This window comes from Lemur catta, chromosome 8 (genome assembly GCF_020740605.2).
Source record: "Lemur catta isolate mLemCat1 chromosome 8, mLemCat1.pri, whole genome shotgun sequence".
NCBI lineage: Eukaryota > Metazoa > Chordata > Mammalia > Primates > Lemuridae > Lemur > Lemur catta.
Genome location: NC_059135.1, coordinates 21908084 through 21933454, shown reverse-complemented (window position 1 = coordinate 21933454; position 25371 = coordinate 21908084). Strand labels below are relative to the sequence as shown.

Below are 25371 nucleotides of genomic sequence, written 5' to 3'. Positions count from 1 at the left end.
AAACCTTCTTCAGGGTAATGAAGCAATGGATATCAAAAGATTAAATTTTTCTTAATTTTTGACCTTGCAAAAATGTGCTCTAAGAAAATAATCACAAATATGTGTAAAGATTTAACTAAAGAAAGTTTTACACAGCTTTTTAAACATAAGAGTGCAATTAAAAATAATATATATATACCCAAAAACATAAAGGCCAACATAAGGGAATTGAGAAAATTGCTTCCAAATAAAAAGAAATGTAGCACTAAATAGGTTGATACAAATAAGAATTTCAGAAATGAAAATATGTTCAGGATATAAAATAAATGCAAAACCTTGTTATGAAACTGAACAGAAAGTACGATACCACTTTTTTAAACTTCTACATAGACACACATGCAAACACATACACTCACATGAACAAGAAGGTATTTACCAACTGGTAAAATGTTATTACTACAAAGTGTTAGCACTAGTTATGTCTATCTAACTGGTGAGATTACAAATAATATTTTCCTCATTTTTGCATATATATCATGTATATATTTCTTAATTTTCTATATTATTTTAGTTAATAATATAAAAGTTATCTAATAAATGTACAAGTGAATGCAGCATAAGAACTGTATAGTGATCTATTTCTCCACCATTTGTATGGAGTCATTGCAAGGGCAGTAAAAAAAATGTCAGATGATATGAGTTCCAGTCTCTGCCACTGATTGGCAACCTATTCTTAGGCAAATAACTTTGCCAATCTTCAATTTATTTTCTGTAAAATAAAATAACTGGAAAAGGTGATCATTTTAAGGACTCTTCCAACAAACAATTCCATGTCTCACATTTATTAGAAACAAAGATAATCTGCCACCTCATTAGAGTGTGTAGAATTTATATGTGTTTATTTTTTAAATCACCCAGAGGTTATGAATATTTGAAGTGTTGTTGATGTTCTTTTGTAAATGGCAAATATATCAAATCCTGTAGTCTTGACTCCCTATGTAGATTGAAATAATCAAATTACAGGGCCAGGGCCAAATATCCTTGGTCTTTGTCTTTGTACATCAGGCTGTCTGATCTCACTGCTGTGCAAAGCTTGTTATGTGCTGGACAAATGAATGGCTAGGCAGAATGTGTAAATGAGTGAAATGTACTGAGTTCCACTGAATTATGTTTGCATGGCTTTCACAAATCTCAATGTGAGATAAGTCTAAGTAAAGGCTTTAATTCCAGGGCCCTAGTCACTGCAGAAGTTTTCTACATTCTTTGCACAACATCTGCTGAAAGTCTTAGAATAAAATAAAAGTTTGTGGGTCACAATCGACATTTAAAATTACCAAATAGTTTTAAATTTTCATAGAGAAAGAATTTAAAGGCCTTAGCTTTGCTTTGTTCTATAGCATATGGATTATTTTCCTTTTTATATTAAACATTTCAATGTTTACAATTAATGACATATATTAGGGAATGCAGAGGACAATGTGAAGAAGGTGATTATTGCCTTATCTTGAACTAGAGAAGTTTAAATATACATTGTTCTCCTTATCCAAAAACTGTATTTGTAATGACTGCATCATTATGTTCAAACAGTAAAAAATTTTCAGTACAATATTTGGCCAATCGATGAAAGGTTAACAGAAAAATACATAGAATTCAGAAAAATCACAAAAGATGATTTACTATATTCCCACCACACTGGTATTATCAATGACTACACTAATGGTTAGAGAAAAAGGGGTTTTTTGCAATGTGTTGAGTGGTAAATTCAGTGTATTAAAAGTAGTCAGTGTAAACTTCCCCATGTTAGTCTGAGAGTTACTACAATCCAAGGTCAGTTCTTTTCTTTCATTCTCTTCTTTCTTCTCCTCCCTCTAGCCATGGAAATAGAACTCAGTTATTTCTGCCTGGATGCAAGGTGAATGTGGTTGCTGCTTCTCCTTGCAGTGCTATTTATTACAGGTCACTGGCATAATACAGCTACTTTTTAAATAAAAAAAAAGTTACATAGCATTATCTCACTTACTTAGGTATTTGAAAGGAATGTGTGGTGTGTTATTTATTTATGCAGAAATCTGCCAACCAAGAGGAATCATCTTGCATTGAGGGGCCTCCTACTGGCAAACTGAGCAACCCTGTTATTAAAAGAACTAAAACACCATACATACATCGTACGACAGAAAACACAAGAAAATCCTACAAAGTGGAGCTTTGTCAATTTTCAACCTATAAAAATATTATTATCCTAATATAGCCATAACTTAAAAAAACTTTCAAAGTGCATTATTAATGGGGGCTATCTAGGTAGTTTTCATTGTTCTCAACTAGGAGATATATATTTAATTCATAGTTTCTAGGAAAAATATCATGGATCTATTTAATTTGACCAAAAACCAGTCTAAAACACCAATAACTTAATTGGTAAGGAACTGATTTTCTAGATAAGTATACCTTAGCTTGCAGTTCTAAAGGGACAGAGCAAGTCTGTGCATAGAAAAATAATCTTATAAAGACATAATTCTAATCATTGTCTCATATTTCATTGATATGAGAGGAATTAGTTCTTACTCCATAATGCTCTCATCACAAATTATATTCAAGAATGAATGCTATTTCTCAGTTACAAATTACATAATTTGATCTCAGAATTTCCCAAGATCCACCTAAAATTCTTGGGAAATAAACTGGACACTTAATAGCATCAGGGCTATCAAATATACTTCAACATTTGCATACTTGTAAAAACTACAGAGCATAACAAAATGTGTTAAGTTGCTAAGAGATTTTCCATGACACATGAAACCAAGAAGAATCAAAATGTTTGTATAAAAATAAACCATTTATGGTATTATAAGCCCCTGCTTGGGACAATTTTGATCTTTTTTGTGAAGAAAAACTTTAGCAATCTGCTTATATTTAATAATTTCGAAAATAGAGAGTTCAAGCTGTTAAATGCACTTGTTCAGAGTTGAAATACAGGAAGAAAAGGGAGAACTGGCAAAAGGAATAAGTACTGTGCTGAGGGAATATCTACTAGCACAGCCTCTCCATCCCACATCTAACTCTTGCTGGATACAAAGTGAGTCCAGGGAGAAACAGGGGGTAAATAAATGTGTGGTTTTAGGACATGAATAGCTCCATGTCAGGCAATAATCCTAGAGAAGATTTCTTTCACAAGTTCTGGGACTACTCCAAACAGGGATCACAGTCAAAAAGGACAGCTGTTCTATCATCTCTCCTGAAAAAAAGTTATTTGCGACTACTACTGCTGCCATCCCGTGTATCCCCAGAATCATATGCAATGGTGTTCCTAATCAAGATTTCTAGTTGGGAAGAATGAAAAACTTATGAAACCTAAACTGCTTTTCTACACTCTTTTTTCCTAAGTACAAATAAATCCAGAGAAGCTTACTAGCCTTCTTCTTAGACACATAATATAGAATAGATCATTCATCCTGATTTTTTAAAGTATAAATAATTCTATTTAATTGGAATAATTTAAAAATCTTATTACTATTAAAAAAGAAACATGATTTAAACTATTAGTTACAAATTTTATATAAAATAAATATACTAAAATTTAATCAAATAATGTATACAACTTCCCAGTTCTCTTTTTGGGAAAAATCCAAACATCATGTTCTTTTTCAAGAACATATTGATGGCTACGGTGGTCTCTGTAATATTAAAGCTACTGCATGAAATGATAAAGGGTAAATAAAATGGCTATTGGAAATTGGCCTCACTAAAATCTGAGAAAAATCCATAATTCACTTTAGAGATTAATAATTTTCTGCTTTTAAGCTGCATTCATTTCAGGCAGATATTTCCACAGACAATTCACTTTTGCATATTTTCAAAAACTAAATAAGGGTACAAAAACCAAATTCTGGAAGAATGTTTGTAAAATGTTAGGAGTGTTATAAGCAGCTAATTCCTCTGAGAAATGAAACTCTGAATATGATGTTTTTCCCTTGAGGGCATCAATCTTCTTCAAACTAAAATTCATTCAAGCAAAAATACAGAGAGCTTTCTCTTGTTTTTCAGATTTGAATGTTAGATAGCACCACAGCAACATTATACAACTGAAACTCTGTGCCTTATTCTTCATTCATGTTGTGAGGGTTATGCTCAAACTACCTTCAATATTTAACAGAACCCTGTCCTGATAGGAACAAAAATTAAAAATCCAAAATGGTACACAGAGATTAGAATACGTAGCAAATCATTACCGAAGGAAATCAGGGACACAATTAGAATCACAGCAAACTCCCCCAAACGTACCAATAGAAAAGAGGAAAACTGCTTTGATATTAGATACTATAGGTTGGAGCAGGATGTTAATTCATAAACATATGAAGCACTAACAAATATGATAGTCCTTTAAAGTTACAACAATGTGTTTTAAATTAAAAATCAAAATTGGTAACACAACTGATAAAGACTGCCTTTTGTAATGGAAAGACCCTCCCTAGACTGGTTTTTAAGTAGAATTTTGACTGGCAGTGAAAGATTAAGACTGCTTTGTAAGAGCAGAATGAGTAATTGGTTCCTGATTCATAGATGCAATTGGAACCACTCAAGGATGGAGGACAAGAGAATCTAAAACACAAGCCAGCATGGAGTGAGATAAAAGAAAGAAAGAAAGACTGGCTGAATGTTACACAGTGGTCATTTCATCTCTAGCACTCTAGCTTATCTCCCATTCAATATCCCTGCTGTTCTCATAAACTCTGCTTATCATCTCTCTTTAAACTCAAATCTAGAATGTAAATTACTCTTGTATCCATTACATCACTACCCTCATCATAGAATAGGACTAATCCAAACTATACCACCAAATACCTGGTGAAGAGTTACCACAGTAGCAACTGTTGTCATTTATGGAATGCATTCATGAAGTCCAATTGACTCATAATATCTTCATTTAAAATACATCAGGAAACCAAAATTAGAACTACCATATGATCCAGAGATCCCCCAAAAGATATTTATTGAAAGGAAAAGAAATTAGTATGCTGAAGAGATCACTGCATCCCATGTTTACTGCAGCACTATTAATCCTAGTTAAGGTATGGAATCAACAAGTGTCCATTAACAGATGAATGAGTAAAGAAAATGTGGTATATGTACACAATGGAATACTAATCAGCCATTAAAAAAAGAATGAAATCCTGTCATTTGGGGCAACATGGATGAACCTGGGGAACATTATGTTATGTGAAATGTTAGGCACAGAAAGATATATACTCATATGAAGGAGCTAAAAAAAAAAAGGAAAAAAGAAAAACAGAGCTCACAGAAGTAGAAAGTAGAATTGTGGATACTAGGGGCTGGGAAGAGTAAGAGAGAGGGGAGTAGAAGGAGAGGTTGGTTAATGGATACAAAATTACAGTTAGATAGGAGGAATAAGTCCCATGTTCTATAGCACTATAGCATAAATACAGTTAACAATGATTTATTGTATATTTGTTTAAAGCTAGAAGAGAGAATATTGAATGTTCACAACACATTCAAATGTTAAATGTTTGATAAATGGAAAATGATAAAAGGAAATGATAAATGTTTGAGGTGATAGATGTGTTAATTACCCTGATTTGATCATTATACATTGTGTACAAGTATCAAAATACCACTTTTTATCTCATAAATATGTACAATTATTATGTATCAACTAATAATAAAAGAAAAAAATAGGGACTATCCTAACTGGATAAATATAGTTTTAAATGCCTTTGTGTTGACATATGTATTAAGTTAACACTTAAGTCTTCTAAATTTATGATCACCCATTGGTTAAGGAAAATGTCATAATAATGGTAAATAATAAATCAATGGAAGAAAATCAGTGGTATTGACTTACAGTTTAATATTCCAATTTATTTGATTGCTCATAAGCAAAAAGTGTATTTGAAGCTACATGAAATTTTGATCCCAGTCAAGGTCAATGCCTCCATCTAAATCACATTTAAAATTTAAGAAGGGGCCAGGCGTGGTGGCTTATGCCTGTAATCCTAGCACTCTGGGAGGCTGAGGCAGGAGGATTACTCGAGGTCAGGAGTTTGAGACCAGCCTGAGCAAGAACGAGATCCCATCTCTACTAAAAATAGAAAGAAATGATTTGGACAGCTAAAAATATATATAGAAAAAATTAGCCGGGCATGGTGGCGCATGCCGGTAGTCCCAGCTACTCGGGAGGCTGAGGCAGAAGAATTGCTTGAGCCCAGGAGTTTGAGGTTGCCGTGAGCTGGGCTGACACCATGGCACTCTAGCCCAGGCAACAGAGTGAGACTATGTCTAAAAAAAAAAAAAAAAAAAATTAAAGAAGGTATTAGCATGTGACAATTATGTCATTGGGTTACTATGCTCACACTAAAATTTTTAGTAATTCAACTGCTACATTAAAAGGTTTTTACTGTAACAGTGTAGTTGATGGTTTGTCCCAGAAACTGATAGAAATCTAATCACACATCCCCACTCCCCATATTGTTCTGGAGCACCACCTGTCAGCTGAATAAGATAATGACATGTGGTGGAGCTTGTGTACAAAATTTCTACCTATCTCTCAGTCTAAAGCATTCTTGAAATTTTCTACTTTGGTAAGTAGAAGAAATCACTTTTTTGTCTTTCAGTCTGACTCACTTGTTGCAAAATAGCAAGCAGTCAACTTTAGAAGAGCAGAAATTACCCTTCCCATTAGTAATACTTTTTCTAAGCATGCACAGTTTTGAAGCACGTCAATGTTAGTCAGCAAGTGGGCACTACTGGCATCACTCTTGAATTAAAAACTTAATGATGTCATACACAGATTTTACTTGATTCCTTAATTATCAAAACAAATGTACAAAAACCATGATATAGGAAAAGCATTTAATAATCACAATAATTTACTATCTTCCATGTGACAAATTCTGTACACAGATCTTGAATATTCTGCTCTAGTATGCAGAAATTTTTCCAAAAATACATTCAGTCATACATTATATTAGTTGTGTCCTATCTTGAAAAGTTTAAATGCCTATAAACTATAACATAAAAAGTTATCTCATGAATTTGATTAAAAACCATTTTGTCTTCAAGGCACTTTAAAAAACAATAAGGATGAAAGGACAGAGGATTTGAGTTTGCCAGGTAAACATAAATCTTTGGAACAAAACTGTCTCTCTAAGCTCTTTTTTTTAATACCAAAACTATAAAAACAGAATATGAAGGAAAAATGATTTGAGAAAACTGTCCCTGAGAGAGAGCCAAATTTTTTCCCAAATAGTCTACTTACAGTGTTCATGCCAGTCTATGTACACAATGATTCTGCAAACCATTATGGTATCACCTGTTTATATACATGTGCCATACAAAACTCAAGTTCAAATTATGAGAAAAAGAAAATCCATGGTCTTCTCATATTTAACATTTTGTAACTTTAAATCTGTAATGTTTATTTCTCTGCTTTTAACTGCCTTAGTTATCATACTACTACTACAACAATATACATAATTATCATTTATTGAGTACTCACTATATGCCTGACGCTGTTTTATATGCATTATCTCATTTAATCCTTACAACTATGACTTTGGTATTAGTATTAGATTCCCCTTTTATATGAGAAAATTGAAGCTTAAAAAGATTAAGTAATTGACCCATAGTCATATAGTTAGGATTCCAACCTAGACTGTTTAATTCTGAAGTCCCTTTATTTTACCTCTATTTTATTCTTTGCAATATTTACCAGAATAGTTACTCTATTTGAGGTGTTATAAATGTACTGAAAATATAATAGGAAATAGAAAAGTAGCATGTATTGTTAATATATTTGATCCTATTTCCTGGTTTGGTATATACTCAAATATATCTGGTTATTAATAATGATTATGAACAAATAATTTTTGATGGCCTAAAGCAGTTAAATTCATCTATGTTGCCAGCATACTTCTTGGGAGTTTTAGTTTATTTTCTTATGTAAAATATGGATATTTGGACCATGTGAAATTAATAGTTAGGAGTTTAGGCATTGCTAATCAGCCACTTGCACAGGTATATGCCATTTGGCAAGTTATTTACTTTCTCTTAGCTTCTGTTTCCTTGTCTGTAAAATGAAGACAGTAGTATACACCTTTTTAAGATCAAGTTATCATATGAAAAGTGCTTAGCAGGCTTACTGACTTAAATAAATATTAGATATTATGATTTCTGGGCTTTTTAACAATGAAGAGCTAATCTGCAGTTTATAGAAGTTTATACCAATTAAAATAATAAAAGCATATCAACTGTGAAAAGAGATAAGTATGATATTTAACAGCTTGAATTGCATACACTATGGCATATCCAAGTGCAGATATCCAGCAGGCAGCAGAAACAGGAAGGATTAGAGCTCTGTAAATGGGTAAGAGCTCAGAATAATTTACACAGAGAAGAGACAAGGGTGGGTATCTAGAAACTAAGACAAAGAGATAATGAAGGCTACCAAAGCCAGACAGAAGCTTAGGATGGACTTATTTTTTGTCTAGTGGGTTACCTTCGCCCATTGCCTCTTTAAAGACAGACAGCTAAAATCTAATTCTAATATACACCCAATAATAGCCAAGTGAATCGTTACAATATTGCCTCTGCTGAGAAGTGGCTGTGTGATTTGGCCAATTATGTAATTCTGAAAGAGGGTTAATGCCATCTACCATGCAGGTTTTAGGAGGCACTGGAGATAATGCATAAAAGTACCAGCACAGTCACAGAGGTTGGCATAGAGGAGGCATTAGATGTACACTGCACATGGTGAGGAGAGGTGGTGGATCAGAAAGACTAAGGCAGAAGGTAGTACAGCACAGTCTTCATACAGGAGAACCTAAAACAAGGTTAAAAGAAAGTCCAAAAAAAAAAAAAAAAGCAAAATGTTTTCTTCAGACAGTATTTTACAATGTAGATTCAAAAATGGGGGTAAAAGAGATTGAAATGTTAAAGGCCCTGGAGTAAAATATATCCAAAGCTGACTAATAAAGTTCTACCTTATTTGTAATTAAGTCAGGCATACATATGTACCTTTATCTTTTTATCTCTTTTTGATTTTCAGTTCCCTTAGGAAAGTGTTTCTCTTTTGCTATTATTTCTCAGCACTTTACACTCTATCCACAGCTGCAGACCCACTTTTCCAACTTCCTGCTGCACCTATGTCTCCACCTTCTTCTATATTTCTTCCTCTAGTTTAGTTAGATACAGTTTTATAAATGCCTGCTGGTGCAAACCCAGGAGCACAGTGAAGTACGTATGTTTTAAGGTTATATGCTTATATTCTGTATTGGATTGTTTTGTTTTTACTTTTCTCTTTATCCCACGTGTTTTTACTTATGTTGTTGTTTGTTTGTTTTTTTGGAGATGAGGTCTCACTCTGTCACCCACCTGGAGTGCAGTGGAGTAGTCTATACTCACTGCAGCCTTGAACTACTGGCTCAAGCAATCCTCCTGCCTCAGCCTCCCAAGTAGTTGGGACTACAGGCACATACTACCATGCTCAGCTAATTTCTTTTTTTAGAGATGGGGTCTTGCTATATTGCCCAGGCTGGTCTCAAACTCTTGGCCTCAACCAATTCCCCCACCTCAGCTTCTTGAGTCACTGCAATTATAGGCATGAGCCACTGTGCCCACCTGTATTGTATTTTTTTTAATTGAGAATGATTAATTGGTGGTAGTATGTGGATCAGAATAGTGAATAATATGAAGAATATTGAGAAAAATAAGAGTAAAATATTAGATATTTAAGAAAGACAATTTTTCAAAAAATTCTTCATAAATCCACTAATCTATAAACAGTAGGTAGGATGGTAAGAAGCAGATGGGTGAGAATCCTAGTCATAGAGACTTGAAGTTTGAGTTTCATCTCCTCTATTTTTTAGGGACTGGGAAAGGACGTTTGGGCATGGTGTCCTTGTGACAGATACTCAGAAATCACTGAACCCAATCCCCACCCCCAACCAACATTGCTGACCAGTTGTTCCTCAGCTGCCTCATTCATTCCTCATCATAGGAGAGGTTAGATCAGAGCTTACCACCCCACACATGAAGGGAACTCACTACCTCCCAGGACAGACCATTCCAGCTTTGGGAAGCTCTATGAGAAACTCCTTGATGGTGTTTAACTGAAATCTGATACCTTACAATTTCAAACAGCTGTTAATGTTTCTGTTCTCCAAGGCTACGCAGAACAGTGCTAATTCCTCTTCTATGTAACAGCCCTCCAACTATTGAAGACAGTTATCATGTCCCTTTCCCAAGACCTCTCTTTTCCATTCCTGGCATCTCCTTATTTCTTTAGTCATATTTCAAATGAAACTGTATGCCAATATTCTGTTGTAATATGAATTTTTTTTAAAAAATCCAAATCTAAGTTATCAAAAGTATCGTAATTAAGCTGATATTCACAGTTTATACCAGAGTAATACATTTTGACTTCGTAAAAAAAATTTTAAATTGAACTTTTCTCCTCCTTACCTGCCATAAATTAAAAGAGTAGGTGTAGTGACCTCAAGGGATACTCCCATTTATAGTACACACACCTGTAACAGCTAATACTTTGCCAGATAACCATTCTGATTAATAATATAAGCATGTAATATGGTTATTACTATATAGATTATGGCCACCACAAATTCAAATGGTTGTAAGTATTTAGCAGCCCAATTTATAGACAAATTGACAAATCAGCACCCATATTCACTCTCAGGAGAATTCATAACATCTGTTTTATTTGGGTCTTTTGGCCTGCCTGATTCAAGTGATTTTCTCCTATGCTAATTCAGTCTGTTGATCAGTGACATTCTGTCTATCATGTTTAAGTCATTTCTTTTTTAACTTCATCATATATAATAAAATAGGCATCTATTCTGTGATACACTTAACTGAGAAACAAGCTTTCCTCAGACTGGCTAATACTTAATTGTGGCAAAAATACTATGACAGTATTCATATTTCTATTATTTTAAAACACTTATAGCAAAAATTTTATGTGCAAGGGAAATATTCAAAGTATTTACAGACTGTAACAGCAAAAGCACATCAGAATAGATCACAGCATATGCCAGAGGAGATAATCTGAAGGTCCATTATTGTACCAGGTATTAGATTAACTCTTTAGTCATTTGATTGGGATAAATCAGAGGAAGGGGTTCCAAAGAAGGAATCTGGGAAGCCCAATTAGATAAAAATGTGCTTCAATATTTTAAGAATCAGTAAAATTGTAAGGAACATACTACCTGAGTATTAGTCCTAGTAATGGAATATATTTTTTTCATTGTATCCTACAAAAGAGTTTATGGGATTTTGAAAATGTAAACCAAAGTCTCCACATTTTCAGTAGAAATAAAAAATACACAGTGAATTTTTTTTCCAGATATTTGAGTAGGAAGCATCGGAAAGCATTTGATCTTGACTCACTATAAAATCAAAGATGTCTTCAAGTTTAAAGGCTTCATGTGCTATATCAGCACATATACAATTACTACAAACCTTAATCAAGAGGGAAGCTATCTGAAGAAAATTAACCTTGAAATAACCACTGGAAATATGATGAGATAAACAATTCATGAATATGAGAATTATTCTCTACAGTGAGATTGATTATGGAGAATGTAGTCTTGAGCCATAACAAAGCTCTAGCAGATATATAAATAACATTACAACTCTTTGGATATCCTATCATTCACTGTGCTAGAAAAGACTGTTAGGAATGTGTCCTGGGATATTTCCAAATATGGATATTATTGTACAGATTCCCAGCTTTCTCTAGAATCACATTTCCATCAAGTGTTACAAGTTTTGTTATCATTTTCTCACAGAAGTTAGCCTCATTAAGAAATTTCACTAAGTTTATTCTGTTGGACGATAGCACTTTTTCACACAGGCCAACGTTTTGGGGTCTGTTTGTTTTGTTTGAAGCCACTTCCTGACTGTTACAGTGGATTCTATTCTGTTGGCACATATGGCAGATGAATGACTAGTTCCAAAATATGAGTCTAACCATCTACCAGATTCCAATCACAAAATTTTCATAAAATAATGAGATTTCTGACTCACTTACAAGTAGTAGAAACCCCTGAATACTGAAAGCCCACTACATAGAAACAAAGATATTTTGGATATTTTGACATTACAGGTATTTTATTTTCTGCAGACCCGGAACAATTGAAATGTTCTTGGTTTTCCTTTTTTTCCTCATTAATAAATCCGCCTTCATAGTGCTCATCCTGCCAGTAAGAAATATGGTACTTACAGAAATTTATTTTTATATAGCCTATAAATATTGAGTGAAAGCTGTTAAACTGTGGGAGACAAACTTCATCTGTACCTTTCAAAGAGTGACTGAGTTAGTTTGTAGGAGTGAAATAGCATGTATCAGCTCTAAATTTGCTAAACAAAATTAGCTGCATGCCATTCTGTTTGTCTTATCTTTTTCTCTGGCTCATGGTGTGCTAATTCTGGCCACAAGCAATAGAGTAAGCACAGGAAAAAATAATGAATGCCCCTTTCACCAACAGTTGCATAAAATGTTTTGTCTATTTCAGTTTGTCTCAAAGCTTTTTATACTTTCAATTTTTATCCTGTACTTAAAAGAAAGAAAAGAAAAATGCCACTAAAGAATTATATCTGAATACCAATCACTTCAGTTCCCATTAATTCCAAGTACATTTTTAGAGGTTTCGATATATCACCAGGAACAATGGGCTGCTAAATTTCAAGTTAACAACTGGGAAATATTATTAACTGTTTAGCTGATATTTTTACATAGTAAAAATGTGACTTGAAATACTGATCCTTTTATTGTTTCTTAAATGTGTTAACATATTAGTTAAAAATATTACCAAAGAGCTGCACTCTCTAACTATTGATTTTAATTTAGATGCATTGTTCATTCATTGCTAGTAATAATGTCTATTGTAGTTAAAATGGTCACATTTAACTTAGCCTGCGGGTAAGAGTCAAAGACAGACTTTTATCCATGCTAAATAACAAATGATTAAAAATCCAGCCAGCTGTATTTCAAGGGATAGGGTCTTAATAATATAGCTTTTATATACCCAAACTGGCAAGATTCCTTTACATTATATCCAACCATTATAAACTACAGAATTGTGTAAAAGACAGTATTGCATGACCAATTTTAAAAATATGATGTCAAGAAAAAATACGTATATATCTGGATTAGGCATGTTCACACTTAGAAAATATTCTGAAATTATCTCTGTATAGTACATTATTTCATCCAAAGATATACTAAAGTGCTTTACAATATGATTTTACATTATATAAAAATTTTCTTCTTGAAGTAATGCATTCTTCCACATTAATAATGGACACTAAGCACATGCACTAGGAAAAAAAAAAACCCAAGGAATTATATAATGACACCCAAAATTCACAGATAAAAGAAGGGCCACATTACTTCCTAAAATGTATAATTTTTAAGTACAGGCAGATTTATCACAAAGTTTTAAAAAAGGCTTCAGCTTCAAAACCCCCCTATTGCATTGGTGCTTAGTTTGTATTTCTATTTTTATATTGTTTTTAAAGATGTTTCCTAAATTGCAGAAATTCAGTTCCCAAAATCTTGCATATGCCCCTGATTTGAAATTTTCTCAAGAAGGCAAGGCTTATGTGATGGTTTCCTTAACATACACAGTACAAAGAAAGAAATTTGGAGAATACAATGGAGGAGGGAAACTGCAGAGTAACCAAAAGCAGGACTCCTTAACCGATATATGTATTAGACAAGTTTCTTCATGTGCCTAAAAGGAAAGCAAGAAGAGCTGCTGACATGAAGGCAGAAGGATCTGGAGCGCTAAGCATCCCTTTGTTGCACAGTGGGAAGGTAGAGTGGAGGAACCATGACTTCGAGAGGCATCACTAGCTTCTGTGGCTATGAAGAAGACATGCAAGAGGCTGAGGGGCAGAAGGCAGAGCCAGCCGGCTCTCAGATAGGACAGACATGTAACTGTACCAGACTAACACACCAGTCAGGCTTTACCCTCACATACTACTTTATATCTCCATTTTTTCATCTACAATGTAGGCACAATAATCTCTGACTCAAAGGGGTTCTTCTCTTAAAGTAAAAAAGATCAGGAAAGCGCTACAAAAAAAAAAAAAATTCAGACCAAGTTTCTAATGTCTCCATTCCCAATTCTCTCATTAATAGATTACCCTGCAGACTGTGAGATAATTTTGAAAGTAACATTAACTCTTTTAGGGAATTACAAATTAAGGTACAATTAGTGCACCCTAGTGGCCTAGAAAGGTTGACAGATTTTTTGAATCTGGTAACCTGAGAACAAATGTCTATAAGAGATTTTCCCTGGTAGACTCTAACTCTATAAATACCATAATCATTTTACCAATTTTCAGAATGCAGAGTGAATCATTTAAAAGAGCAGCTAAGAGAATCCCCGTCACCTCTCAGTTCAGTTATACTGCAAGTGCTTCCTTTATAGAATCCTTTTAAAATGGTAAGCATATGTCTAGTTGTCTATTTTAAGACACTGAGAAATCTTAGTTATAACAAAGTTGTATTATCATGTATATCTATGAATAGAAAATGCCAGATTCCATCTGAAACCCTTTTTCATGAAATACTTATTAGCATTTCTCTGGAGACAAATATTCCTCCCAAGAGTTTGCAAAATCACTTAATACAACATATTTTTATATTGTATTTTATTAGTATCATCTATCCTTTAAAAGAAGGGAAAAGTTGTCATCTTGAGCTTTTTATATTTCCTCATCAGTTCCTAACATGGTCCTGAAATACACTGGTGGGTCAGCACATGCTTATTGCTTAAACTGATTAAAAATTTTAAATGTGAGATTAGAAAGAAATAGCAATATAATTACCATAAACACAAAAATAATCCACTATAAAATATTTACATGTTTAAGAATGGTAGTCACATATATTTAACTTGCCAAAAATAAAATCAACAGAAATACTTTGTACCCTATTATGAGAAGACTCTAAAAATGAGCATGGGGATAAATGATAGAGTCTTGGAAACACTCCATTTGAAGAAATACCCCAGGACGCTCAAGAACGCACCAAAGAAATTGCCAGGGTAAACATGACTAATATCTATTATTAAGAATTCTATAATTATGTTTTTAGAACAACTTACTTTGTGCACTATATGTTTAATTACAAATAATAACCATCCATGAATGCACTTAAAATTGCTCCAGCAAATGTATGTTATTCTTTCATTTAAAAAAAAATATTTTTAAAGAGCATACCATATATGTGGCACCATATTAGGCTCTGCAGGGGATAAGAACTCTTGCACTTAAAACATTAAAACTATAGGTTGGTTTAGATTAAACGCCAGATAAGTGATATTGACAAAGACTATAGGCTAGCGTCAGTGAAGTAAGATGAAATGAAGAGGTATAATGTAAAGTAAAACTTAACAGATTCGAAAGTTTGGGCAGGCAGAGGCACCAAGTAAGCCATGAGTTCCAGGGAAAGGGGTCAAAAGTAAAAACAATGACCTCAGCATAGTCATGGAATACTGACTAGGTCAGCCCGGTTTTTAGATATAATACATCTTAAGAAACTCTAAAACAGAAATTAAAAGGAAACTGAAGACTATTTTAGCAGGCTTTAAACTTTACAATGAGGGTCCACTGAAGACTTCAGAATAAAAACTAAGATAATAAAAGTATAATATTAAAAATGGTCACCTGACAGTGACAGGAAGGATGTCTTGGAGGTACAAGGACATGGAAAAAGGAGACCAGGAAAGAGGATCTTGCAATAGCCAAGCTCTGAGGTTTTTAAGGATCATACTATGTTTATGAAAATCTTGAGGAGATTTTAATATGCCACGCAGTCAACTTTACTTAAAAACAAAATTTGCTCAACTGCTCTAGTTCTAGACAAAATGACCAGACAAAAGAACTCCTGAAAATGAAAGTATGTGTCCAAAAGAAATGTTGTTGTTTTATTTTTATTTGGTTTTCATAGGTCCTTATAGAAAGAAACTCATACTCTCATATTCTTTAAAACTACAGGAAAAAATAGGAAATAATAACAAAGAAAGATTTTAGTAAAAGAAGAGTTTGTCACAAAATACACACCACCATCGGTGAACTCTATCAGGCATCCCCTTGCAAATAAATGATGGAGAACCATCCTGAAATAAAAGACTACACAACCGACTGCTCAAGCCACAGCTATACTAGATAGATATAGTCACAGAACCTGGAGAATCTGTTGCCAATTTTTTTTCAATCCTAACCAGCCATGAGATAACCACAGAAATGGACAGAAAACCAACAGATGCATTTTTTGAAAGCAGGTTTACAATCCCTACTTGTATCCAAAAGGCTTAACACTTGGTTATCCACCTATACCAGCTACATGGGACAAGGCATTAAGTAAAGGTCAACAAAGTAATAAAAATTTAGCAAGTTGAAACTGATTGTTTACGAGCCTGATCTCTTTGGAAAATAAAAAAGTGCTTATTGCACTATTCATGTTCTTCTCTTTAAACAACTTTAACTATGTTCCAAATGAAATGTATTATAAATCGTCACACAGTTTTAATTCCTTTTACTTTTAGCTCCCTCAATTCAGAAGCCAAGTCCTGCATATTCTTATTGGTGTTTAGTATACTTCAGTAACCTCTACAATATTGGAAATAATGTGATTAATAGCAATGATCCTGACCTCCTTCTCAGGGGAGAGGTTTAATGATACTACACAAGAAGTTTCATGGTTCCTATGTTAATCTTTTATGGGGGTCCACTTTCATCTCCAATTCCTAACAGGAAGAGACTCTAGACACTCTTCCTGTCAAAACAAATTTCAAACCTCCTTTCAATCACTAGGGCCCATGAGAATGCTGATCATGTCCAAGAAAGTTCAGGTACTTGAGGGAACTCGGCCACAACCAGAGAGAGTTAAGGTTAGATCAACAACATTGCAAGGTCACAAACCCCAGAGGCATTGTTTTGCAGAAGCCAACTAGAAGGAGGCAAATGTGCCATAGAAATAAATTTATAAAGTGTTAGTACTTCAAGCTTTGCATATGTACTTGTTCAAAGAATACAACTAGGTCTTCGCAGGAGCCTAAAGAAAGAAGAGAGCCCAATAAAGACAGTAGAAATAATAAAAGGATGGGCCTGGAACAATCTGAAGTATTCCCATGGATTTGCTGGTTAAGGGTCTCTACCAACTAATTGGTGATGAGTAACCCAATATTTATCCTTTACAATCCATTTTATTTAAGCATACATATTACTTATTACAGAATGGAAAAATTGCCATTCTTTACTTATTGGGCCTGTTCATAAAGTCCCAGGTAAAAGAAACTCTTTAAAGTTCTATTATATACAGATACTAAAGTAGGATCTTTCTAAGTGACTTTTAGGGTCAAAATTCTATGTCCCTGTAGGCCTAACTAGGTAAACAGATCCTCTTACAGAACTATGTCTTAAGAAAGTTGCTTTATTTCCTTAATCTTTGTGTGCAGTAAGTTATAAATGCAATCAGCGATTACTTCCTAAACATAAATTAAGGATGATGATGATCCCACAGTCTTTCCTTTAAAAACAACTACATAGTATAATAAGTAGGCCTGTGGGTCCAATCCCTGGTCTTCATTTGCAATTCTCTTTTAGAACAACATAATCTTTTATTTGTTCACTTTTTCCTAAAAATGCCTATGAGTTTTTAAATACTTCTATGCATGTAATAGAAAATTATATTGGTATTGGGAGCTACCACTAACATATTACCCAACACCCCTGTGCTCTCAGTTCCCTCACTTAAAAAATGAGAAGCCTGGATTAGATCAGTGGTTTGTAAATAATGCTAGACTTCTGTGATGACAGAGCAGGACAGTAGAGGCAACAGTAGAAGAAAAGGGGGGGGAGTGTCAAAGACGGGGCTACAAAGCTGGCTTCTTACTGCATCTTCAACAAAAGCAGCTCTCCATTTACCCTTTGACCTGTTTTTAGGTATCAGGGCTACACATAAGAATTTACTTGAAAAAAACGTGGTCCACATGCAAAAATAATTGAAAACCAATGGATTTTTTTCTAAAAAGTCTAAATATCCTTTCCGTATCTATCTAAGACATTAAGAAACATTCTAGGTGTTAATAGTTTAGGCATGACTCTTTAGCTACACTAATGGAGGTGAGGCAATTGAGAGGAGGCAAGAAGTCTAACCCAAGATCACATAACAAATGATTGTAACAGCAGAACCCAAATCTCCTAACTTTTATTTTAGTGCTTTATTCTCTAGCATCACACAACAGCAGGGCTGTTGCTGCACTACCCATAACTCAGGCATGCACCATTCCTATTAAAGTCTATGTGGCTACTGCCCCCTGGAGTTGTGCAAAGTGATGGGCCAGCAGAGCCATCACTTATTCAAAATGAAAATAACTATATAACAATTACTATATGCTACATAACCTTTTTTAGAATTAGGTCCCCAAACCTCCACATATTTTAACTCTATATCATAAAAGTGAGACAGCTCTGATTTCTCTTGAAAAATTTGTACAAATAGAAAGCATGTGTTTAAGTATGAAATCCAAAAACAAGAAAGCAGCTTTAAAGCTTTAATTAAAGCATTGGAAAATAGGTCATTTATTTAACAAACATTTCAGAATTACCAAAAACTCAGAAAAAACCATATACAATGAAACCTAAAGCGACAACAGAGCAATTCTGAAAAGCAATATTTTTGGTAAATGGCCTTCAAATACAAATGTCTTAGACTCAACAACCTCTTTATTTCTTTGGACAGGTGCTCTTCTGACACAGATGGTCTGCTAGAAGGTTTACACTATGTTTATTAACATACATGTACATGTTTTAAATTCCATGTGCCATTTAAATTACATGTACAAAAAACAATTAACTTGTTACCAGAATGTATCTCAATATCACAGAAGACTTTAAAGTTATTTTCCAGAAAACTGCTATACACTAGAGAAATAAAGAGTGCATCCCCATGCATTTCCACCCCCTAGGCCGACAAGACAAGTCACAAAGAGATGGAGTGAGTTGCTTGAGATATTAAGAAGAGACTGGAGGAACTGTTCATAAAAAGTAGAAATCCTGATTTAAACCATGTGTTTATGTTCTGCAAAATAGGCAGTGAAAGTCTCCTTCAAATTACATACAAGACATACAGTTTTAGTTTCATTGCCCTAGAATATTTTTATTAAAAAACAAAAAGGAAAATCAAGGGATTATTTTTCATTATGAACTGAAAAATCCAGTCAATAGCTGTGTTAGAAATCATAAAAAGTAAGGTTTTACTCTGACTTCCCAATATTTATAATATTTCAGAAAATGAGTATTAGATAAAAGATCCAATTTGGCTCCATATGGTGAAATGTAACATAATAGAAGATCTCTAAAATGATATAACCTAGAGTTGGTAATATGATTAAGTTCTATCTGGCATAGCATACTCAGTAGATCACTGTAAAAGATAACAGTGGAATATGCTTGACAATTTTTGTAGAACAGCTGTGGGCTTGAACCTGTATATGCTAATTTCAATGTAAATATTAACATCTCTATAAAGCAGTATTTCTCAAAAGGGTGAAATTAAACAGAGTACCAACCAGTTTGCAGGTAACAGAAAATCCTTTTTGATCATTTGCTTCATATATATTTTAGGCACTTACACATTATACATGGATATCCAACAGCAGCAGAACACTAAAATAAGGCTAAAACTTAAGGCTGTTTTAAAAATAAATGTTAAGCTTTCTTAATAACTAGCTTGACATAATAAAAAAATGATACCACTTTAAAGCATTGCAATGTTTAAGGCATCCTAATTCTTATTGTCTAAAATGTGCACCACACATAGCCATTAATCTCAAGGTGGCTCTAATCACCAGGCTTCAGCGAATACTTAGAAATAACACAGTTCCTTGCATGACTAGCATTTTTTAAATGGCAGTGGTCCACTTTCCTTCCTTGGTCAAAAAGGGAAAAGAAGGACAGAAAAAGGGTAAGAGGGCCTTCTCTGTGGAAAGATTTGGCCTTGGAGTCAGGGCTTTTGAGATATGCTAGTAATCTTGGATCGATGCCTTTTTATTTTCTTTCAGGGATAAATCTGAGCAATGGAATGGCTTGTGACTGTCCAGCCAACCAGCCATATCAGATTTATCAGAAAGAAAGAATGAAAACTGGCTCAGAGGACTCCTGCAGTGGCTGAGTGGCAGGTTGGGGGAAAGACACAAAAATAGAATATACTTAGTGGTGGAAGGGAAAATATATATTCACATGTGTAAACTCAATAAATAATAAGATGTAAAAGAAAGAATCTATAGAAATAGAGTGAATGCATAAGACAGATGATAAATAGTACTTCCATTTAAGAACAAAAGTGATGAAAGCTCATGAATACTAAATATTTGAATCCACTTTGAGAAGGAAATATGATTTTTCCATCAAATGAATGCAAATTCTAAAAATCAGCCCATGCAAACTTACTGTGTTCAGGTTAGAATAAAAAATGCATAAATCTTCCATGAGGTGAATGCCCTGGTAAATATTCTAATGTAATTTCTTAATTAAGACATATTTCCAGTGACTAAATGAAAATATATATAAAGCAGTAAGTGCCTGATTTTCAACAAAATTTGACTTTCTATGCACACATGATTAAAATACATAAAGACAGTTAAGAGGAAAAAAACACAAAGAATAATGACATAACCAGAGTCATTCCATTTCATCATAACAGTACATAATTATAGTTTTTTCAAGTGATTTTCAGTTATAGTAACACATATTAATTTACTTAGAAGTAATCTGAAGAAAAACTAATACCTTCTACTAAAAAGCCCCCTTTTACATATATAAGAATTTCAAAATTAAAGGAAAAAAAAGAAATAGTGTACCCATGGATGTGCCTACACAGTAAATACTTGTAAGAAAAAGGATTGATGCCTTTTTGAAAATGTATTTTACACCTTTTTTACCACTTAACCAAGTTTTATTAACATTTTTCTTCTCAAAAGAAAAAAATTATAAATTTGGAGATACAATGATATATACTAAATATGTAGGAAAGATACATGTACTTTTATAGAATGAAAAGCAGGAATAAATTACTTGCAAATAAGAAATGGAAACTGAACTTTCCATCACTTATCTAGTAAGGTATATGAGAGTGCCACCTCAATACTACTATATATTTTATTTCAATATAAAGGTAATATTGGTGACTTTCCACTATATGGGGAAGATAGAAATTTTAGAATCATTCCTTTGGGTGGTAAAGGTTTTATAATTGCCATATAAAGGGACTTTGGCTATAATATTTCTAGATAAAATGAATCATTGAAAATGGGGCAAAGTCCTTCAGACTTTCTAAAAAATCATCTTCTCTAAAGCTGATTTTTTTCAAGCAAAAGAAGAAAAAAAATTAAAAAACAAGTCTTCTTCCGTTACGATTATTTTAAGAAATATCTTAAAGATCTATACAATAGAATCCCCACCCTGTATTTTTATTCTGCTCACATAGAGCAGTAAATAAGGTGCATTCCTTCTGCTTCTTAAGAAATTAGCATTTCAAAAATATGCCACTTTCCCCTGAACTCCAAGCGTGTCTAATAATGCGAGAAGCAGATTGTCTTCCCTCGTTTCCTTAATTTGTTTCATCTAAAAGCAATTCACTCAACATCTTGTCGCCCTCTGGCAGCTTAGTTTACTTATCCGCACTTAATTTCTCATTTGGACCAAAACAAACTCCTCCAAACTGCTACTGACTGCTAACCACGAGAGTGAAGACGCGCAATATGTATTTACTTGGGAACGCACAGCCACACACACACACACAGCCACAAACACACAGACGCTCACTCACACCCCAGACAGTAACTTGTTTTTATAATAGCACTACATTAAAGCCAGCTGAACTTTCCCTGCCAGGTGCAGCAGGGTGGAGGTGGGGGAGGATGAAAAAAGAAGTCCCTAGGGGCATTTACAGTTTCCAATGGATCACCTTAGTATGCTTGTTGCAATTATACCAAGGATGCACCCGAGAGCTTTTCTTTGTGCGGCCCTTTCATCTAGATCACTTTGTGTTTTGAACAAGTGAGGCTCGCCTTTGTGCCCCCAGAATTTCAAGTACAGAGTCACACACGGAACAACAATGGCACGCTAATCCTCGCGCTCTAAATGGGCTCACTTGTGGGTCTGACAATTCGCCCAGGGAAAGGAGAAGAGACGAGCGAGGGCGCGAGCTGGTGTCGCCTGAGACGAGGAAGAGGACAGCTGCAGAACTAATTTGGATTACATTCCTTGCAGAAATTCTGAAAAGGGCTTTTCGGCATAGCTCAACCCGCAGCCGCATAGTTAATACCAAATTGCTGCGGACTTGGAGGGGGTCCCCCAGTGGCATGGGCTGAACCAGACAGCCCCCAGTAGGTCGCCTCGTAGAAATTCCTCTCGGCTAAGCCTGCATGTCGGTCGCAACTGCTTTTGAATGGGTCAATGTGCATAATCAACCCATTGAGGGAAAATATGAGGAGATCTGGAATACGGAGGGAGATAAAAAGAGATGTATCTAAGAGGCCGCTTGGAATGTCAAGTCCGTGTTGGTGTGCTTCTGGAGGTGGCCGGAGCGCGGGACCTGGTATGCATGAAGAATTTCGGACTAATTGGGAGGGTGCAAACGGCCAGCACACGCGGCGTACATGTGCCATTCGAAGGTCATTTTGAAAGGCTTGATGATTGTAACTTGTTATTTACTAGGCAAGGAGGAGGAGGCGGTGGCGACGGGGCGGAGCGGGAAAACTACAGCGCGCTGTTTTCTTGGTGAGGTCAGAAGGACACCCTCCAGAGGCCTAGAGCTCTCTCTATCGCCACTCCCGGGATCTTTATCACCTCAAGCAGCCTCCCAAGCTCCAGTCACCAGCCTTGGACAGTTCCGAAAATCTCCCTGGCTCTCCCAAAAGACCCCCCTTGGCCGCGGCAGACACCGCTTCTCCTCAGTCCTTTCCTGTCCCGCTTTCATCCCCAGGAAACTTAAGTGTCAGAAACTTTGAGCTCCCTCGCACTGCAGGTGCTGTCATTAGCCCTGCATGCTGCGACGCGCCATCCCCACTGTGCGGCCTCTAGGGGTCAACTAGCCCTTTGCCTGTCCAGGTATGTGGGGATCAAGTTCTCCAGCAAACAGTGGCCGCGCGCTCAGCGCAGCCGCAGCGCCCGCCTCGGGTTCAATCTATTCGTGCGACCGGCAGGCTCAGCAGCCCGGCCGGGCAGTAAACAGAGAAGTTGGAGGGACTCCGGCCAATAGCAAGTTGAACTACAGGAAGAACTCTTCCCGGAGCCAAACACGGCAACCGACGGGAAGGCTGGGCTTCTGGCTCAAATGTGCCAAGCATTTTTTTTTTTTTTTTTAAGAAGTCAGGCGGGCGAGCAAGCGCCTCTCAAGTCAACGGGGCGAGGGCTCCGGGACGCCGGCCCAGGAGGCCCAGAGTCCCGGGCCCCGGGCCGAGACGCGCCGGCCCGCTGCACTCGCGCTGCCCAGGCTTGGCTCGAGTCGCCTCTGACCCCGCAAGGCTCGCGCGGCTTGGGGCGCTCTGGCCGCCGGCGGCACACACAGGTGCAAAGCGCCCTCGGGCTAGAGGCCCACCGGCACCGCCCGGGACCCCAGCCCCGGTGAACGTTTCCCTGAGGCGTCTCGAATCCTCAAGGGCCCAGACGGGGGGAGACAGGAATCTGCACTAACTAGGGATTTGGCTCTCCCGTGTCCCGAACAGGCGCGACCAGAAGGGATCCCGCTTAGTCTCACAAAAAACGCTCGAGAAAGGAAAATGCGGGGTTAAGTGGAAAAGGGACAGGGGCTCAGAGTAATTTTCATGATAAATAAAACACATGCACACACAGATAAGTTTAGGATGGAAAGAGGGGCGAGCGAGAGCCCAAGAAAGAGGCTCCGGTCGAGTGGTCCCTGCACGCCACGCAGGACGGGCGAGCAGGGCACGGGGGCCACTCCGAGCGGCCAAGCCGGCGGCAGCGGGTTCGACAACTGGAGCGCGCGAGAAGGAACCCACCTGACTGAGAAGCGCTGCGCTGGACGGTCCCCGCCGCCAGGAGAAGGCTCACCCAGACCCAAAGTCCTGTCGCCAGCTTCATTTTTTAGAAGTCTCAGATCCCGTGCTGACAATTACATGTCCAAATGGCATATCCCCCTTTCGGGCACGCGGAGGAGATCCCCCAGCCAGGCGCGCGTGAGGGCGCGAGGGGGGCGGGCGCGGCGAGCGCGGTGCACCGACTCCCACAGCGGGCGACCGAGTCCGCGGCCGCGGGGCCGGGGCCGGGTGCCGGAGGAGGGGGTGCCTGCGAGCGTGGGTGTGAGCGCGTGTGGGAGTGCGCTCGAGCGTGTGCGCGCGGTGCTCCGGGCCGGACCGTGCAGCTATTTCCCCGTGTGCGCCTTCGCTTTCTCGCTCCCTCCTCACTTTCTCTCTCTCACTGGTTGGCCAACAATAAAAAAGGAAAGGGGGAAAAAAAGGTTTCCAAAAAAAGTTGATTGCAAAGCGGGGGTAGGTTTCCGGCCTCTCCCCCCTCAGCCGGGCTATGTTCGGCTCCTTCTTCAGTTTCCTTGCACCTCCAGTCCAAATCGGGAGGGAAGGGGGGCGGGGGGAGCTTCTCGCTTCTCCCCGGATCCCGTCCTTCTTTTTCCTGTCAGCTTTCCTCACACTTGTCCGGCGGCTGCGGTAATTAAAGCTCCGAGCGTCATTTCTAACGCTCCGCGGTCTCCAGCTGCAGCCCCACAGAGAAATTAATAAGACTCCGGAAAAAAAAAGGGCGGGGGGGGCTGGGAATAAAACAACCCTCCACGCAACCAGGCAGGCTCTGCTCAGCCGTGCAAACCCCGCCCCTGCTCTGACCCAACTAGCCACGCCCTTCCCCCCAATGAAAAATCTTATTGGCTCAGCCGCTCCCCAAAATCCTAGGCCTCCGGAGTTGGGAAAACACCTGTCAGAGAGAGGGAACTGAGTGGCGGGGGCGGGGGAAGCGGGATTTAAAGAGCTCACCCGAGGCCACGAACTGAAACACTGCTCTTCCCGCCCTGGCAGAGGCCTGGGACAGCTGGCCCGCCTAGTGGACAGACGACCAGAGAGATGCTTAAAGAAAATAATTTTTTTGAAACAAGAAAGCATTTTCTGTATCGTCCCAGGGTGCCCATCAACAAACAGACAGGACTTTCTCTAGGAATAGAAGGAAAGTCAGCGTTGCTTCTGGCAAACCTCCCCTGCTCCCTGCTCCAACACATACACACACACACACACACACACACACACACACACTGCACACTTAGAAAGTACTTTAACCATGTGTACAGTGACTTCTCCAATTATGCCCTTTCAATATTCCCAC

General features: G+C 37.0%; 1 protein-coding gene across 4 annotated transcripts in view; it reads right to left on the bottom strand.

Moving 5' to 3' along the window:
- The window catches only part of ERBB4 (erb-b2 receptor tyrosine kinase 4), a 1045679-nt gene extending 1021433 nt beyond the window's left edge, over nucleotides 1-24246 (bottom strand). For all 4 annotated transcript variants that reach the window (XM_045559045.1, XM_045559047.1, XM_045559044.1 and 1 more), the window contains exon 1: nucleotides 24045-24246. In XM_045559045.1, the coding sequence (XP_045415001.1) occupies nucleotides 24045-24126 (82 nt within the window). In that variant the 5' untranslated portion in view covers nucleotides 24127-24246. The remainder of the gene's footprint in view (nucleotides 1-24044) is intronic.
- Between the last annotated feature and the right edge of the window lie 1125 nt (nucleotides 24247-25371).